The 18,218-nt window shown below is 45.5% G+C and overlaps 1 protein-coding gene across 2 annotated transcripts in view; it reads left to right on the top strand.

The window, feature by feature from the left end:
- The window catches only part of CADM3 (cell adhesion molecule 3), a 32,213-nt gene that overhangs the window by 11,265 nt on the left and 2,730 nt on the right, over positions 1 to 18,218 (top strand). The window contains exons 2-9 of one of the 2 annotated variants that reach the window (XM_030824147.1): positions 7,265 to 7,366; positions 9,441 to 9,581; positions 10,080 to 10,232; positions 10,925 to 11,062; positions 11,375 to 11,545; positions 13,862 to 13,952; positions 14,387 to 14,556; positions 17,597 to 17,722. In XM_030824147.1, the coding sequence (XP_030680007.1) occupies positions 7,265 to 7,366; positions 9,441 to 9,581; positions 10,080 to 10,232; positions 10,925 to 11,062; positions 11,375 to 11,545; positions 13,862 to 13,952; positions 14,387 to 14,556; positions 17,597 to 17,722 (1,092 nt within the window). The remainder of the gene's footprint in view (positions 1 to 7,264; positions 7,367 to 9,440; positions 9,582 to 10,079; positions 10,233 to 10,924; positions 11,063 to 11,374; positions 11,546 to 13,861; positions 13,953 to 14,386; positions 14,557 to 17,596; positions 17,723 to 18,218) is intronic. The other variant, XM_030824148.1, reaches the window with a different exon arrangement.

Genomic DNA, 18,218 nt, shown 5'->3' with positions numbered 1-18,218 from the left:
AGGGGAAAACATTTGAATTTTCTCTCAAACTTTGGATATTAAAAAATGTTAAGAATAATTGTTTTTCATTGCGAACCAAGGGTTAACTCTAAGATAAGCTTTTCATTTTAACCCCACCTTAACACCCACCACAGGCAAGGTAGCTAACTATCTCAAAGATTCCCTCCTCATTCAGCCTGGAAAAGCCTAGCCACACACCATTCCCAAAGCAGAAAACAAAAGCCTTTCATTTTTAACCTGCTTAGGATGGAACCAAAAGATGTCTGCCAAGGTGTAATAATAAACCTGTTTGAGCCCAGATTGGGTACAGGTTCCTTCCAAATCTAAATCTCTTAGATAATCTAATAGTGTAGGATCCCTGGGTCCATAAATCCTGGATCTCTGGCTCAGGATTTACCAAGTTAAGCAGCTAATACACGTTAGGACTTCTTATAGTGAAGATTCTGTTCTCCATTCCTATTGACCATCTATCTTCACTCACATCCTGTATGCCTCCTAGGAGAGTAAAGCAAAGCTGGGACCGAGTAGTTTATCAAGAGGCTGCTTGATAAACAAGACTATAGGAGGGAAAACCAGAGAGCAACAGAAATAATAGAGGGAGGAAACAAGGGGGAGCAAGGTCTCAGTAGCCCAGCCAGAAAGAGGGTGGATGGGGCAGTGAGGTGGAGAGAAGGCCTAGATCAGGGAGGTAGGCAGCTGAAGCGTGACTGAGCTCTGAAGTTCCAAAGTGGACGTCAGCTGGAGCGCACTAGAGCTAAGGAAAGGAGATCCTTTAGGAGATCCTGCTGCCTGTGAGGGGACAAGAGGCCTTTCCCTGAGGAGCAACGAAAAAGGAAAAAATAGTATCTGAAAAGAAAGAGGGTACCAGATGGCAGAATAACTCCCACCCCGCATGGCCCAGCTTCTATTTGACTGCACTATTATATCGCGGCCATTAGGGAATTAGGAATTTAATGGGGGACAGACAGAGTTAGAAAGGAATGGAAGGCAAGAAATAAGAGAATATTTTGACATTCGGGCAATCAAAGTCTTAGATTAGGAAATTACAAAGTGACTTCAGTAAATGTGACATCGCTGCTGGCTGCCCAAGAACAACCGAAGGAAGTTAACTGTACAGAGTTCCTTCTGACCGGCATTTTGTGCTCTAAAGTCAAAGCAACTCCCCCGAATTTTGAAGTTTTCAGCTAAATCAGAATTCAGATAGAAGTGGTCTGATTTCTTCCAAATGCACAACCAAACATTCACTGTCAAAGAAAACTGTCACTCTGAGCATAAAGAAAAGCTCCAGGGGCTGAGTTCTAATCCTGATTTTGCTATGGCCAGTCTCTTGTGTGTGTGATCCAACTGTACATAGAATTCACTAAGAAGCTGGGGTTAGGGAAAAATGAGAATGACATAATCTGGACAAGGAGCCCGGCAATGGATGTAGATAAACCATTCTAAAAGTGGGTCCCTTCAGTATTCTGGGCCGCAGCCCCCAATATGTTTTTCCCTTGGAGATAACACTCCTCCACCCACCTGTCATGGTAGTCGTGAGGAATAACAAGTAGGCTGGGATGAACAGTATTTTTAACTCTGGAGTTAGAGAAATGCTGAGTCATCATCATCATCATCACCATCATCATCAACTCCTACTCAGGGAGCTTTTTTTTTCTACAGTCAGGGAAGTGGGACTCTGGACCCAAGCACTGGCAAGGCCAGCAGCAGTTATTCAGGAGAGCTCTGTCCTCTTGTTCCACCATCTGACCTGTGCACCTGTGACCCTGTTCATGGCTGTAAGGCCAATATGTTGTAGGTCCCCGAAACAGACACGGCAGGGACAATATATAAACCAAGCAATCCGGGGTTATACTGGCAGACTTTCATAGACTTTCCACTAAAGTTACTTAAATTCAAGACAATACATTTTTATTTATTTGAGTTACTCATTTATTTATTCAATAAATATTTATTGAGCACTTATTATGTGTGAGACTCTGTGCTATGAGTAAAAAACTGAATAACAGGTGCCAATGCTGCTTTAAATAAGCACATTAGTAATTCTCCAATTCCCACCTCTGCCACTCTTAATATGAACAATCAATAAGAAGAAAATCAGTGGGTTAAAGGGCTGCTTTGTCCTTTAAAATGCTGGAAATCCTAAAGATACTAGAACCCATGAGCAAATAAACCAAGAATTAAGAAACCTCCAAAGCAATTCACAACAGATAAGAAGATAATTTTTTAGTTTTCAGCCTAGGTGCTAGAGTGCTATGAAAACACAAGGAGATTTTTTTTTAACTAGACATGCCATTTGCTTGGTTATCTGAAGAATCCCACATGGTAAGGCACTTAGGGGTCCATGAAATAGTCCCAAAGGTATAGGTGCAGGCACATTAAGGCATCCAAGTAAAAATGCAATTCAGTGGGTACAAACCACAGGACCATCAACACCACAGGCGCCCATTTCCAATTTGTTATACTGTCATTTTCATCATACTGCAGGTGAATGTTGTAAATATTGTTTAGGTGAGTCACCCCTGGCCAGCAGTGCAACAAGGAATCTTTCCCAGTTTACGCTCTACCCTACCACCACACACACAAAATACATGCTTCTGCAGACGGGGACAGTGTAGTAAAGATGTGCAGAAAGCCTGGGGCTTTGTGTTCAGAGAGGTCTAAGTTTAAAGTCCATCCTATCCCAGTACTTATTAGATACATCATAAGGACAAGTTTCTTAACTCGGCTTTCACATGTGTGTAATAATATCTATCTATTAAAACGTTGTTCTGGAATAATGAATATACAGCAACTAATTTGGATCCTGACATATAGAAACTGTTGATAAATACCAATTTCTTCTGTCTTATAGTTTTCTAGGTAGTCTACCATCTCCCTTGGCCTGTTTCTTCATCTCCTGTTTGGTTTGCTATTTCCTCTCTACTGGCAGATTTTGAACCTAATTCTTACAATAGTAGATACTTAGTATCTGATTCATTTAATAAAGAAATATTTATTAAGCACCTTCTATAAGCAATATGCTATTATTAGGGCCAATACTGGATGCAAAATGCATCAGACCCTACCTATGGAATCTTTATAATTTGGGAGGAAAGTCAAACTTGCAGTACAAAGTAGAAAGAAATGCATAATTTAAGAAAAAGCAGATAAAGTGTGTAACTCAGAGAAACGGGGAATTATTTCAATCTGGGACAATCAGGGAAGACTTCTGGAAAGAAATGCCACAAAATGTAGGCTTTATTCATAGATAAAGTTTAGACATGTGAAGATGGGTGAAGGGCATTATCAGCAAACTTACTGCAGGCAAAGGAACGGATGCAGGAAAACAAAGCATTCATAGAGAGAATTCCAAAAGGCTTCACATGCCTGGAATGCGGAGTGAGTGGAGTAGAGAAAAGACAAAACTGAAAGGGAGCTCGGCATCAGACTGCACAGGACCTTGAAGGCTAGGCTGACAACTCTGGGTATTATCTGCAGAGAGTGGAGAGTCAGTGACGGTTTCTAAGCAGGGAAAGAATATGATCGATATGACTGAAGCTCTCTTCATCTGTTGTTCTACCTGAGCAGCCTGGGCCTTCTCTCACTAATGGTTGTATGGTCTCAATGACAGAAGCTCCTTCCGAGCTCCTATTTCCACTTCAAATTCCATACCACCCATTCAGAGTACTCCTAAGTTTTCCTTTCCAGTCTGCATTCATTGAGAGAATTCATGCTGATGTCATAAATGACTGACACAATCTGAATCCAAAGAAGGTACAAGTCTTTCACAACCCAGGTTATAATTTCTGCTACTTATCCATGTTTCTGTTGATAGCATTATAATCACTCAGCCACTCCCTGGGGAGTGGCCATTCGGAATTTATTATACAGGCTTACAATTTTATAAAATGACAGGATAACTTTCAAGCGTATTAAGAGACAGTTCTCAAGAGAAGACATGAGATTATAAGTGCATTTCAAACTTAGAGGGAGAAATGTCACCCCCAGGGGAAGGAAAAAAACAGCCACCTCTTACACAGTTTCTTAAGACACCACAAACCAGAGTTCTCTGTAAACCCATAGAGGCAATACATCATGCATACCCCAAATATGCCATTTATTGGAGATGATTTGGTTATCAGTCCTCTCATCTGAACAATTCAGTTTGGTTTGAATGATATGCATCACCATTTCACTTATTCATCCTATGCAGAAAAAATATGCCTGTGAAATGCAGGAGGAGGGGAGGGAAGAAAGAAATATGAGCAAGGAGAAAAGCAACTGAGGAGGATGCAGAAAAAAGCACAGATGAAAGAAGAAGCAGGAGAGTGAAGACTAAGCCCATGCTGTTGGACAGAATACATGCTCTGCCTGATTAACAATATACATAGCACAGTGCCAAGTGTGGCTGAATGAATTACCAGAGCCAATTAAATGCACCGAGAGCCCACTATGGGCTAAGTGCTAAAGATACAACGATGAATAACTTAAGGCTCCTGCTCTTAACCAGCTCAAAGTTTAGATGAGGAGACTGATAACTAAACAAGTAAATCACACTGGAATGCCATAAGAAACATAAAATATCAAAAAAGCCCCCAAAGCACCATCAGAGGCAGAAAGGATTCTGGAGAGGTATGCTATTTGTGTGCCTTTAGGTAAGTAATTGAACCTCATTGTAAAAAGCAGTTCTATCTGGCTGCCTATCTCTTGAGTTTGTTTTGAGATTAAACGAATTCGTGGTTGAAAATCCACTCTGCAAACTGAAAGTCCTATACTATGGTATGAGACGGCTATTTCCTCCACTCATTTGAGCAAAGGCCTATTTAGTACTCACTGTGCACTGGATACCAATACCGAGGGGCTAAGTGTGAGCCCTCTCTGTCTTCTCCCTGTCCCTCTGCCATCCCACACCTTGGCACAACCAATTTGGTTCCCTACTGTGTGTTGATGTTGACACAGTGCACCCATGAACACACAACCGGAAAAACAATATGAGCACTCACCACCTTCAGGTTGCCTCCATCCTCCATGCGCACAGAAGGTAGCAGGGTAAGTGTGGGGCACTCAGGGAGAGCCCCTGCTGGATGTGACAGTCCTGGCCCTCTCCCCAGCCCCCTTTCCTTCTCTCATTCTCATCCTGCTCGCCTCTCTTTTATCTGACAATTCCCTTTCCCGCCTTTCCTGCCTACTTCTCTCTATTTGTGACTGTTTTTCTCTGTTTTCTCCGCTTTACTCCTTCTCAGCATTTGGGCATTAGCGCTTCTCCCATTTAAGAACAGAGTAATTCCTAAAATCTCCTGGAAGCTGTCTGTGAGGAGCAGAGAAGAGGGGAGGTGCCTCCATGGAGGCCAGGGAAACTCCGCAGCTGTCTCAGAGCCCCATTCCCATGCTAGGACTCTCTAACGCTGCCCGCTTCCTGCCTGACTCCCTCCCCGCTCCGGCCTCCCCTTCTCTCCCTTCCCTCTCCACCCCTCTTTCTCCTGTACCCCTCCTCTTCTCCCTCCCCTCTCCCCTCTCCTCTCGCCCCTCGCCTCTCTTTCCCTTTGCTTCTGATTAGGCAATTCTCTCCCTAGTCCTGTCCTTTTCTTCCTCAGGGACGCTAAGCCCACGTCTCACTTTTCTTTGTAATTTCGACCTCCTGGCCCCTGCGCGCCCTCTCTTGGTCCTAGCGCCCCTTTCTCCTCTCTCCTCTCCCACCTGCCTCTCCCCAGCTGGCTCTGGGTCGCGCTGGGACGACTGGCGAACTTCACCCGGGACTCCAGAGCCCGGACACGTAGCAGCTCCGGGCTCTGCTCAGCAGCGGATGAGCTCACTGAATTTTGCGCACTTGATTGGCTACTTCGGGGCGCTGCGGCGGGAGACCCTGAAAAGATTCGCAAGGCCGGTTTCTTTGTCCCTCCGCCTTTTCAGGTTGGGCTAGGTACTTAGGCCGTTGGGTATTTCTTGGAAATGGAATTCCAGTAACCAAGAAAGGAATACGCAGACAGGTAGGGGTAAGGTAGGTGCCAAAGGGAGCATGGAATTGATTTAAAATTCTCTGCAGGGGAATGTAGGAAGTAAGTTTCTTGGTTTCCTTAGTTTTCCTTGCAGTGCCTCAAGAAAGGCTTTAGGAGCTACCTTATAGGAAGAGAGGTGAGGAGGTGACTCAGGCCCTGGAAAAGGGGTTTATTGTCCCAGAGGAAGGAGCAGACTCAGTCATTTAGAGGGGCTAAGGGTAGAGTAGGAAAAAAAGATAATTTGAGTATCCCATAGAAGGTAGCAATCTGGGAAGACATCGTACAACTTTCAGCCCTAACCATGATCTGTTTCTTCAATGGTGGGAGTCTCACAATGAAACAAATAGAGCTTTGTATTTAAAATCAGGCATTGAATTTCTAGTCTTCATCTCCTATTTGCATGACACTGGGCGAGTCATTTCATTCTGTTTCCACTCTGCAAAATAGGAATGATAATGTCCTTGTACTTATTTTACAGGTCTATTTATTTATTTTTATTTATTTATTTATTTTTTTGAGACGGAGTCTCGCTCTGTCACCCAGGCTGGAGTGCAGTGGCGCAATCTCGGCTCACTGCAAGCTCCGCCTCCCGGGTTCACGCCATTCTCCTGCCTCAGCCTCTCCGAGTAGCTGGGACTACAGGCGCCCGCCACCACGCCTGGCTAATTTTTTTGTATTTTTAATAGAGACGGGGTTTCACCGTGGTCTCAATCTCCTGACCTCGTGATCCGTCCGCCTCGGCCTCCCAAAGTGCTGGGATTACAAGCGTGAGCCACCGCGCTCAGCCTGTTTTACAGGTTTATTAAGAGGATTACATGTGAAAGTATTTTCTAATTATTAAATGTGTAGTAATTTTAGTGAATCATATGGTGGAGCAGAAAGAATTCTGGGTAAGGAATGAGAAATCTTTGGTGGTCTTTCATTTTTCTATAGTGACCTTCACCAAGTCACTTTTAACCTTTAAGTATTTCATTGTCCTCATCTGTGAAGTGGGAGAACTAGACTGGATGAACTCTTAAGATCTCTTTGGCGCTAACATTCTATGACTGACTGATAAAAGTTAGCATCCTCCTTTATTTAATTCACCCCTTCAGAGAAAATTCACTTCCTTTTTCAGAACTCTAGTTAATTTCTCCCCTTGGTAAGAAACCTACTTTCTCTTAGGTATCCTGGTGAAACTATTTTTCACAGGGACCTGGCCTTTCCCACATGCCCAGCAATGAAAGTAGAGCCCCACACTGTAGCAGGATACATGTAGGGCTCATGCTTGATGGAGATTCTCTCCCCAGGCTACTGGCAGGAGCAGGATTTGGAGCTGGGAACTCTGGCTCCACTCGACGAGGCCATCAGCTCCACAGTCTGGAGCAGCCCTGACATGCTGGCCAGTCAAGGTGAGAATCCAGGCCCCCTCATCTCAATGTCCCTCAGTTCCCTCACTCATCCTCACATCCTCTCCCACTCATGTTGCCTTCACCACATGTTCTCACTCCTCTCATTACCACACAGCACTTTCTCCTTTCCATCTGACATTTTAGTTCTTAGTCTGCACCACCAAATTCTGTTGCACCTACTCCTTCTTCCCTTACTCCAGTACAGAGACCTTTGTACACCCTACACTTCTTTCCAAAAATAAAATGATTCCAGGGGAATATATTACTCAGAATAAAGAGGTTCTGGAAAGACACAATCAAGGTAGAATTCTTCAAAGGGAACCAGGGACAAAGGGATGACTGGTCAAAAATTGGCACGTGGCTATGGTAAATGAAAGGTTTATCAAACCCTTTGAGAGGTTTTAGGAATATATCACTTTCAACTTTACTCAGCCAGCTCAGTCCCTGGTACACTAATCTCAAAATCATAGTTTTAATGCTCAATTTAGACGATGACTTGAGAAGCATTTCAATGAAAAGGGCACCGTATTGAAAGACACAGGAACAGAGTTCTAGTTCTAACTCAGATTAGTACAATGAACTTAGGCAATCATTGCATCTCCATTGCCTCATTGCCTACATTTGTAAAATGAGGGATTCCATGATCCCAAAGATCTCACTCAGTTCTACTAATTTTTACAATTCTTAATGCTGAAACTAACCACCAGGCTTGTGCTTCAATTTGGGAACAGTCACCCTGAACAGTCGATGCTATCAGTCAATAGCATCAACTCCAGCACGCACATCTTCATTCCTCAGGGCCTCTGCTCTGCTGGGAGCACCCATTGGCTATTTCTTGGAAATGGAATTCCAGTAACCAAGAAAGGAATAAGCAGACAGGCAGGGGTAAGGTAGGTGCCAAAGGGAGCATGGAATTGTTTTAAAGTTCTCTACAGGGGAATGTAGGAAGTAAGTTTCTTAGCTTCCTATTCAGACATAAGCAATGTTGGTGAAACAATTTAGTGTCAAAGAACAGATTTTTGTGGATGCATTAGAATCAGAGCTGGAGGGTGTTGTTTATTTTAGATTTGTTCAGTGGGGATCAGTGCTACTGAGTCACAGAGAGTCAGTCCTGAAGATGAGGGAATCAGTACAGGAAATCAGAATCCATGCTGTGGGGAACAAGGAACAGGAAGAAAGTGTCATGGAGCCTGAGGGGCTCCCAGGTAGGCCTGACCAGAAGGCACAGTTGAGATTCAAATGCCTCATCCATAAGATACCTTCCTAGTCCTTTTTGTTTTGTTTTGTTTTGTTTTGTTTTGTTTAACTTGACTAAGGAGAGAAGGATTAGAAAGCATGTTTTCATCACATTGAAGAGAAAACCTTAATCCTTCCCTCTTTAAAATGACAACATCAGGATGGTGATTTGGGTTGCGTGTTGGGAGGCGGGTAACACTAATACCATGGGGAATATGCTAAGGGCCTTGATTGAAGGGAAGTTATTGTTAGACGAATTGAAATGTATGTAAAAATGTTTCACTTTTTAAAATATTTTGTTTGTTTTGCAGTTTTCTACCAGCTACCTCTTGTGTAAATGAATATGCAATCCAAGAGCTGGTTTAGCCTTTTCCCCATTTTAGTTTTAGGATTATTAGTCACAACTGCTTCTCCTGTTCTTGTTCTTATATGTAGGTGGTGGCAGGAAGGCAAAACGTAGAACGACAGATATGTATGTGTGTTTTCAGAGGTAAATGGTAGAACCATATCAGAAAAGACACATGTGGAGTGGTATGTGCACATTTGGGGTGCCTTTACTCCTCTAAATGTTCGTGGCCCTGTCAGTTCATTCAGGAAACATTTAACAAGTGACTATTTGTTTTTCTGTGTATTCAAAGTAAGTAAAACTAAGACCTGTCTTTCCCTCCACCGCCACCACCACCTCTTTTCCTTCTCCCATGAAACCTTAATGGTACACAGAGACCTTGTGTACACCAGGGCCTTGGATGGTCTGAATTAGATGAGGTGTACTTTGGCTCAGAAATGGGAGGAGGGGCTAGGGGTCCTCAGGAAACTTAACACTCTTCTACTCCTGCAGACAGCCAGCCCTGGACATCTGATGAAACAGTGGTGGCTGGTGGCACCGTGGTGCTCAAGTGCCAAGTGAAAGATCACGAGGACTCATCCCTGCAATGGTCTAACCCTGCTCAGCAGACTCTCTACTTTGGGGAGAAGAGAGGTAGTATCTCATGAGTTGTCTTTCTCCGTGAAAACCATGGGCTAGAGAAGGGGACTGCAGACACCAAGGGGAACTGTCCCTGTCGTCCAGAGGCTGAGAAACATGGTGGTCTGCTGTTTGAAGATATAACAAGCCATGAGTTCCCCAACCGGTTCCAATATTGCAGCTCTGGTTTAGAGCATGCATAGTCTTACAGGGTTCTGGAGTGACTTCACCTCACAGGAACTCTAACAGGAAGCTGAAGTCAATGTTGCCCTAGGTATCTGACAAGGAAGCTCACGAAATCCAACCTATTTTCTGAGTATCTCTTAGGCTACTATGTCTAATGACCCAGAAAAGTGATTGAATGACTTAAAGACTGCTTAAACTCAGGAGCAGTTACTTTTTCCCCACCCACCATACTAGACCCCTTCCCCCAAAGAAGCTGGCCTGGGATTGGAAGGTAAACATGAAAGGTGCCAGTAAAATCCTTGCTTTCCATTCTCTTGATTTCCCCAGCCCTTCGAGATAATCGAATTCAGCTGGTTACCTCTACTCCCCACGAGCTCAGCATCAGCATCAGCAATGTGGCCCTGGCAGACGAGGGCGAGTACACCTGCTCAATCTTCACTATGCCTGTGCGAACTGCCAAGTCCCTTGTCACTGTGCTAGGTGAGACTCCCAAACCCCAGTGTCTCTACAGCATGCTTCCTTGCAAACAAACCTTTCTAGATGGGTCCCTGAAGCAGCTGGGAGCCAGGCAAGTCTCCAAGCACTTTAGGAAAGTTCAGCCTGTGTTCCCCTGGCGATGGGATAAAATGTAAAAAGAAATGGGTTTTAATCCTTTGTGCTCTACTTGCTGTTTGATCTAGGACAAAGTTCTTACTCTCTCTGAGTCTGAATTTTCTCTTATAACAGAGAGATGATCATACCCCTTCCACTTACCTCCCAAGATGGTGTGAGGAAAACACAAGACATGCATGTGTTATAATTTCCAAAATAAGTACCCCAGTTGCTTACATGCTCTCATCTTCATCCTATATTTCATCCTATATTTCAACTTCCTTCTTTGCCTCTCTGAGACTCACACTATTTCTGTGGCCACCCAGTTGTGTTGTAAGTGGAGGGTCATGTATCATGTCTGTGCTATGGCGTAGCTCCTCACTGCCATGCTGTCTCCCGCAGGCCTTCCCTTCTGGTCCTCAGGGAGGAGATAAAAAAGAAAGATGATTTATCTAGTCTTCTACCCATCAGAAATTATAGTAGAACCTAGGTACGCAGAGAAGCCATCTCCACAGGGAGAGCAGAAGTGTGACCCCATGGGGCCTCTCCTTCCTATCCTGGCCATCCCCTATCCATGGCAGGAATTCCACAGAAGCCCATCATCACTGGTTATAAATCTTCATTACGGGAAAAGGACACAGCCACCCTAAACTGTCAGTCTTCTGGGAGCAAGCCTGCAGCCCGGCTTACCTGGAGAAAGGGTGACCAGGAACTCCACGGTGAGTACCTCCTGCCTTGGGGTTACAGGAGAAAGTGGTGCTGGAAAGAGAGAGAAGTGCCTATTAATGTAAACAGGAGGCATTCCATGGTATGGAAGAGAAAAGAGGAATGACATATATTTTGTGTGCACTCAAGTGCCTATGTGTGTGTTGGGGCCTACATTCTCCCTGCCACAACTTTCTAAGTTTATCTAGGTTGGGACTCACCATCTGTATGTCTACAATGAGGCCCACATGATATCTGTATGTTAGGTTTACTCTGTGTCTCTCTCTCTGTGTGTTTGTGTGTGTGCCACTGTTTCTGCACTCTAGGAGAACCAACCCGCATACAGGAAGATCCCAATGGTAAAACCTTCACTGTCAGCAGCTCGGTGACATTCCAGGTTACCCGGGAGGATGACGGGGCGAACATCGTGTGCTCTGTGAACCATGAATCTCTAAAGGGAGCTGACAGATCCACCTCTCAACGCATTGAAGTTTTATGTATGTCATGGGCTTGGGGATGAAGAAGGATGAGGTATGAGATGAGGACCAGGGAGAAAGAGAATGCAGGTGACTGTGCATGAAACAACATGCACAGTTAAGTGAATAGGTAAGAAATGAAACAAGGACTGCCAGGACAAGGCCAGGGTTGGCAAACTCTTTACAGAGGCCCCGTAATGAATATTTTAGGCTTTGAGACCCACACAGTCTCTGTGTCAACTGCTTAATTCTGCTGTTGTTGTAGGGATGCAGTCATAGACAATATGTAAACAAACGAGCTGGGCTGTGTTCCAGTAAAACTTTATTTACAGAAGAATGCAGGTGGCAGGATTTGGTCCAAGGGGATACCAACCCCTGGGTTAGGCCAGTGTAATGTAGCCAGACTGCAAACTGTCGTGGTAACTGTGGTCACTCAGAATTCCCAGGAAGTAGCTTCTAGTCTGCACTCCACCACTTACTAGCTCTGTGATATTCAGAAAATTACTTCACCCCACTGAGCTTGATTCTATATTTGCTAAGTGAAAGAGATGAGCATGGGGATCACAACAGTTTTATCTTGGTTTAACAATTTATGATTTCAAGAAAATATGGGTGGTAGGAAAGCACAGTTTCCCTGGCATCATTATTCCCAGATCTTTTCCTTACTGACTACTCTTCTATTTGCCCCAGCACCATGTATTTTCCTGGGATTCTGACCTGAAATGGCCACTGTCACTTTCACTACTCCTAGCCCTTCCAAGGACACTGACACCCTCTGTGGAATTTGCCTTTAGTATGGTTAGGACACTTTTGAGGAAGTTTGGAAATGGGAATTTCTCATCTGAGGAAATTCAGAAATTTGTAAAGAACAGCCTTTCTAGGTGGAGGAACCAAAGGGAAAAGAATCAGCTAAAGTCCAACGGGAGAAGTTAGAGTTAGGAAATGGTGTATTTCTTGTCCTAACTTGCCTAAAAGTTGGGCAGTTTTCAAAATAATCAAAGCCCTTCGTCCTCTTCTTGTGGAATCAACCTAGGCCCAATTATTTTCCTAACTTCAGTGTTATTTAATCATATCTTAGACCCATTACTCGAACTTTAACCTGAGGTAGGTTTAGGTGGCATCACTATTCATTTAGCAGATTCAATCCACAGGCCGACAATCCAGATTCTAGCTGCAGTGCTGCCACTTACCAGCTGTACTCCTTTGGCCAAAGCATTTCATCTTTCTGAGGCTCCCGCTTACGACACTGAGTTATTGTGAGGATAAATAAAACAATGCATGTGAAAGAACTTTGTAAATATCAAAGTTCTGTATTCCTATAAGGTGCTTCTCTAATTATTAGTTCCTAGTGTGAGGCCCTGGCCTGGAGCTTTTCCCCCGCCCCTTGGTCCCTGGCCAGAGCTAAAGCCTTGGTCTCCTGCCTGAGCCCCAGAGACTCCTCTGTTAGATACCAGACCATCTGGCAGTTACTCGCCAGGGACCCTTTTGGCCCAACTGTGATCAGCAGTCAGTCAACAAAATGCTATATTCCAGGCACTGTGCTAGAGGTTTCTGTGGCTGTGGGGTCCCGGAACACCCATTCTTTCACCTGGCCTGATTCTCTGTGTCCCATTTGATTTGGCCGAAACACGTTCATTAACTGGTTGTTAAGGTTGGCTCTATCCTTAGGGGAAGCTCAGCCTCTTTATCTGTTGTTCTCGACCAGCATCTGGTTGTATTGTTCTGAGCGGCCATCTGGACCTAGCCTCCTAAGCAGCCCTTTGGCGTCAATGGCAGATGCCATTCTTCCTTCACAGAGCCCTTCTATATTGTGTCAGTGCCTTTTTGCAGCCAAAATATGACCCTGGTCTCTTGCTGTTTCAAAGCTCTCACTTCGTGTTTGCACTGACCATTCAAAATGACGTTTTGTGTTCAAGAATTGCTTCCAGTTCTAAGCTCCCTTGCAGAGCAGAGAGAACTGAGAAGTTGTGAGCTCAGTATGTGGCAAGTTCAAGTTTATTTGTTCTGTAAAAAATATGCATTAAGTCCTTCCTATTTGCTAGGAGGTTTGCTAGACACAGGTAAACCACTCATTTCCCTTCTCAGCTTTCTGTTAAGACATCTCTTAGGGCCCACCAAGGACAGACCTTCCAGAATCCTATCACACAAGATTGCAAGAGAAGTTGCTCACATATTCAATAGCAATAATGGTCCTTGTTCATAAGAGAAGGAAGGTCTTCATTGTGCTTCTTGGGCTGCAGAAACATTCAGAGGTAGAAGCTGTAGGGTGCAACTAAGTGAGGGAATCTCCTAAGCCGTGTGGGGAGGTTTTCATTGACACCATTTCCTTCTCCACAGACACACCGACTGCGATGATTAGGCCAGACCCTCCCCATCCTCGTGAGGGCCAGAAGCTGTTGCTACACTGTGAGGGTCGCGGCAATCCAGTGTAAGAAGATCCATTTCCTGGTCTCCTCCTTACTCTCCACATTCTCAGATTGTCTTCTTCATATAACAGCTCCTTCCTATCTCCTCTGTATTGTCTGACCTGAGCCTCTCATTTCCCTGACTGTCCAATAATGTCCGCCTGCAATTAGTTCTTCTGCAAAGCAGCACAAGTGGGAAGGGGCCACTCTCTAACTCAGTCCCTGAGTTTCCCACAAAGGCCAAGTTAAAGTAAGATACAAGTCAGGAGATCTACAGCTTCCCCAGAACGAACCCCAAGAGGCCACCTGGAGTATAGCAGCTCCAATGTCTCTGGCCCCGATAATTTCTCCAGCTTCATCAAACAGTCCTTGACATCCCTGCTCCCAGTTATTTTTTTTTCTTTTAGCTCCCTGGCCTATGCTCTCCTGAGCTCTTCTGATTTGTCTGCCTCGACAGCCCCCAGCAGTACCTATGGGAGAAGGAGGGCAGTGTGCCACCCCTGAAGATGACCCAGGAGAGTGCCTTGATCTTCCCTTTCCTCAACAAGAGTGACAGCGGCACCTACGGCTGCACAGCCACCAGCAACATGGGCAGCTACAAGGCCTACTACACTCTCAATGTTAATGGTGAGCCCTCCTCACTTCTCTTCCTCCAGAATCTCCTTTCTCTGTCCATCTTATTCCCTTTTTAAAAATGCTTCCTGATAACATCCCCAAACTGTGACGGGGAGTGGAGCAAAGGAAAACCTGCCCACCACGGGGGTCCCTGAGGGCTTAGGTCCCAGGTCCACTCTAGAATGTGTAAAGGCCGCTTAGTAAGGCCGGGCGCGGTGGCTCACGCTTGTAATCCCAGCACTTTGGGAGGCCGAGGCGGGCGGATCATGAGGTCAGGAGATCGAGACCACGGTGAAACCCCGTCTCTACTAAAAATACAAAAAATTAGCCGGGTGTGGTGGCGGGCGCCTGTAGTCCCAGCTACTCGGAGAGGCTGAGGCAGGAGAATGGCGTGAACCCGGGAGGCAGAGCTTGCAGTGAGCCGAGATTGCGCCACTGCACTCCAGCCTGGGCGACAGAGCGAGACTCTGTCTCAAAAAAAAAAAAAAAAAAAAAAAGGCCGCTTAGTGAAAAAACATTAGAAGGGTGGGCTCTCATCTGCCTTTCTTTGGTAGTGGTGGCCTGGGTGACACCATCTTCCATCCCCTGCACTTGTCTGACAACAAGAACAATAATTCTGTGTGCAGAGGCCCCAAAGCCTCTCAAGTGCAGGTGCAGGTGCATTTCCTTCTCTAACTGGCTCTTCTCAGAGTTGCTTCTCCTAAGACTAGGTATTGGGTGCATGCAACTGCTGTCATTTTTTTTTTCTTCCCATCTTAAGCACAGTGTACTGGGTCTGGACAGAAAATAGAGAGAAGCTTGTACTATGCCAAGAGACAGAATCTTTTCTCAGATGCCGTATCTTCTAGAAGGACCAGGTGATGCTCCTTCTCTGAAGTTCTTCTCAAAGCTGTGACCACAAAACCCAGCTTCAGGACTAGTGACAGGGTGGCACAGAGGCCCCTTTATGGAGAGTTGACGGGAGATTTTTTTGAAGATCCCAATGGCTGTGGGTCCCACCAGAAAGTCTTATCTTTTCTCAGAATAGGGGAAATGCATTGTCGGGGAAACATCAGAGGCTCCCTTACTTGAAACACTCATTAAAACAGTTGAGGGGATAAGAGCCAGGCCTCCCAGCGATAAGAGGTCTGAGTTCTTGGGATCAGAATGTCTGGATGGGTGATTCCCACTCCCGGGGCAGACCTCAGCATGTGGGAGCTGCCTCAGCACAACAAGGCTATTGTAGGATGCCAGGAGCAAGGACAATGCACTGAGCCCCGGCCTCTGCCCCCAGATCTCTCCAGACCAATCTGATGATGATTGGCAGTGAGAGAAAGTTCTTGTGCCCTTGTGGTTGGTATCTTGCTGATCTCCCCTCTGCCCTGTGCTCAACAGCCAGGCAGAGGGAGTCCTGTTGGACTGTGTCTGTTTCCAGTGCTGACGCCTGGTGGTAAAAGGAGCTACTGCATCTTCTTCCAGGAATACCCTTAAGTGGGCGGGACTGGAATGAAATTAAATGCAGCTCTACCTAGAGACAGGGGCCTATAATTGATGACCCCAGAGGTCGTTTGGCCATGGAAACCTGTGCTTTTCTAAGGAACTGCCATTTCCATAGCCTGTGGAATAAGTATCCAGGATTGATTTTCCATGTGGACTGTGTCTCGCATACTCCCTGAGAGAGAGAGAGCAGGTAAACTCACTCTGCTTCCTCCAAGTTACACCATCACCTCCACCCCAATCATATCACAGATTTCCTGCACTTGTCCTCTCCCTTCCTCCCAAGCAGGGCATAAAAAACCAGAACACAAATGTTTTCTTTTCAAATAAGGTGTAGACAGGCAAGGAACTGAAACGCGGGCCCAGCCAAGCCTGAGGAGACATAAGGTAGGAAAGACAAAATATGTAAGGAGTCAATGAGGCATTAAGACTCAAGCTGAGTCCATGGAAAACAGCAGCTCTCCCATGGGTAGGAGAGTTATGTCTATGGCTACATCAGAACCATGTGCTGGGCCCGTGCGAGTCCTCAGATATTTGGGACTCTGGCTGTGGCTGCTGCTGTCTTTGCCACACCCGGCCCAGTCTGTGCTGCTGATCCTCTATATAGGTTGTCAATCCTCTACGTAGGTTGCCAGTCCTCTATATAGGTTGCCATGGAGGACAGATGCTATGTATTCAATGGCAGAGACATCCACTAGCATGAGAGAAAGCATCTTTTCCTTTGCACAAACGCTTTGAGGGTGGAAAAGTGAAGATGGAGTCCCAGGCCTCCTTCTCAGGAAAGACTAGAGGCTTGGGGTTTCGCTGGAACACTAAACTCCCCTGCCACAAAGGAACAGTGTTCTTTACATAGATGATAGATTGTGGCCCCTTACAACTATCATCTTTCATAAGGTGCTATCAAAGTGCTTAATTCTTGGCTCTATCAGGTTTTACTGTTCCTTCGCTATCTGATCTTAGGGCAGTGGGTGAATAGGCTGAGAAGGCCCTTAGAGCTAGGGGAGCTGGCTCAGAATATCAAGCACACAGGAGGGTAAGAGGGCATAGGGACAGAGAAGGAACACTCTGATAACCCAGAAATTAAAAAGAAAAAGAGGGAGAAAAGAAAGAAGGAAATAAGAGCAGGAGGAGGGAGGAAAGAAGGAAATAAGAGCAGGAGGAGGGAGGAAAGAAGGAAGAGAGGCAGGAAGAAGGAAGGAAAAGAAGAGGGGGAGTGAGGGAGGGAGGGAGGAAGGAAGGAAGAAAGGAAGAAATGGAAGGATGGAGGGCAGGAAGGAGAGGCATTAAAGCAATGATATTTGACCAAGGCCAAGCTTCAGTGCCAAGAACTCAACTTAGATGACTAGGTATGGGCAGATTTATTTATTTATTCATTAATCCATCAATTTGTTTTAACAAATACTATAATCCAGGCGTGGCATATAAGCACAAGATAAGGCATGATGAGTGATACTGCTCCATTTTCCTGATGTTAGTACCTGTTCCCTGCTGTGTAAGACTATTCATGGCCAAGTTGGAATGCTATAAGATAAGGGCTCTCCCCAGATCTGACTCTGTGTGTTGCCCTTTCCTCCAGACCCCAGTCCGGTGCCCTCCTCCTCCAGCACCTACCACGCCATCATCGGCGGGATCGTGGCTTTCATTGTCTTCCTGCTGCTCATCATGCTCATCTTCCTCGGCCACTACTTGATCCGGCACAAAGGTCAGAGGCACAAGGAGAGCATCAGCAGAACTTGGGAGGGGCAGGGAGACCAATCAGAGGCAGGCATGAGGAGAAGCAGACAGTGGAAAGGGCCTTCAGAGACTTGTCAGCCCTTTGGAGTGTTTAGGGAATTAAAAATGGAGCCAACCCTATCATTGCCAACCCTGTGATAACTGAGCACCACCAACCCCGCAGTAAAGCCTGATCACTTGGGGATCGTCCAAGTGAAATCAAACCTTCCCACTCAGTCAGCGGTTGCTCCCATGCTGCTCTACCTCCAGGTCTCCTGCTGCAAGACAGAGAGCTCCTGAAACTGCATCTCCATCTCATTGCTTCCTGCGCTTTCTTCCTTTCTGTCTGTTTAACCTCGTTTTCTTTCTCCTTTGATCTCATTGCCTTTCTTTCCTCTCCCCCTTTTCTACCTTCTCTCTTATATCCATGCCTTCTCTCTACCCTCTTCTCACATTCCTTCCTCTCAGACTCCCTGCTCTGCTAT

Source organism: Nomascus leucogenys, chromosome 12, assembly GCF_006542625.1.
Source record: "Nomascus leucogenys isolate Asia chromosome 12, Asia_NLE_v1, whole genome shotgun sequence".
NCBI classification, from domain to species: Eukaryota; Metazoa; Chordata; class Mammalia; order Primates; family Hylobatidae; genus Nomascus; species Nomascus leucogenys.
This window is presented reverse-complemented; position numbering and strand designations above follow the sequence as displayed.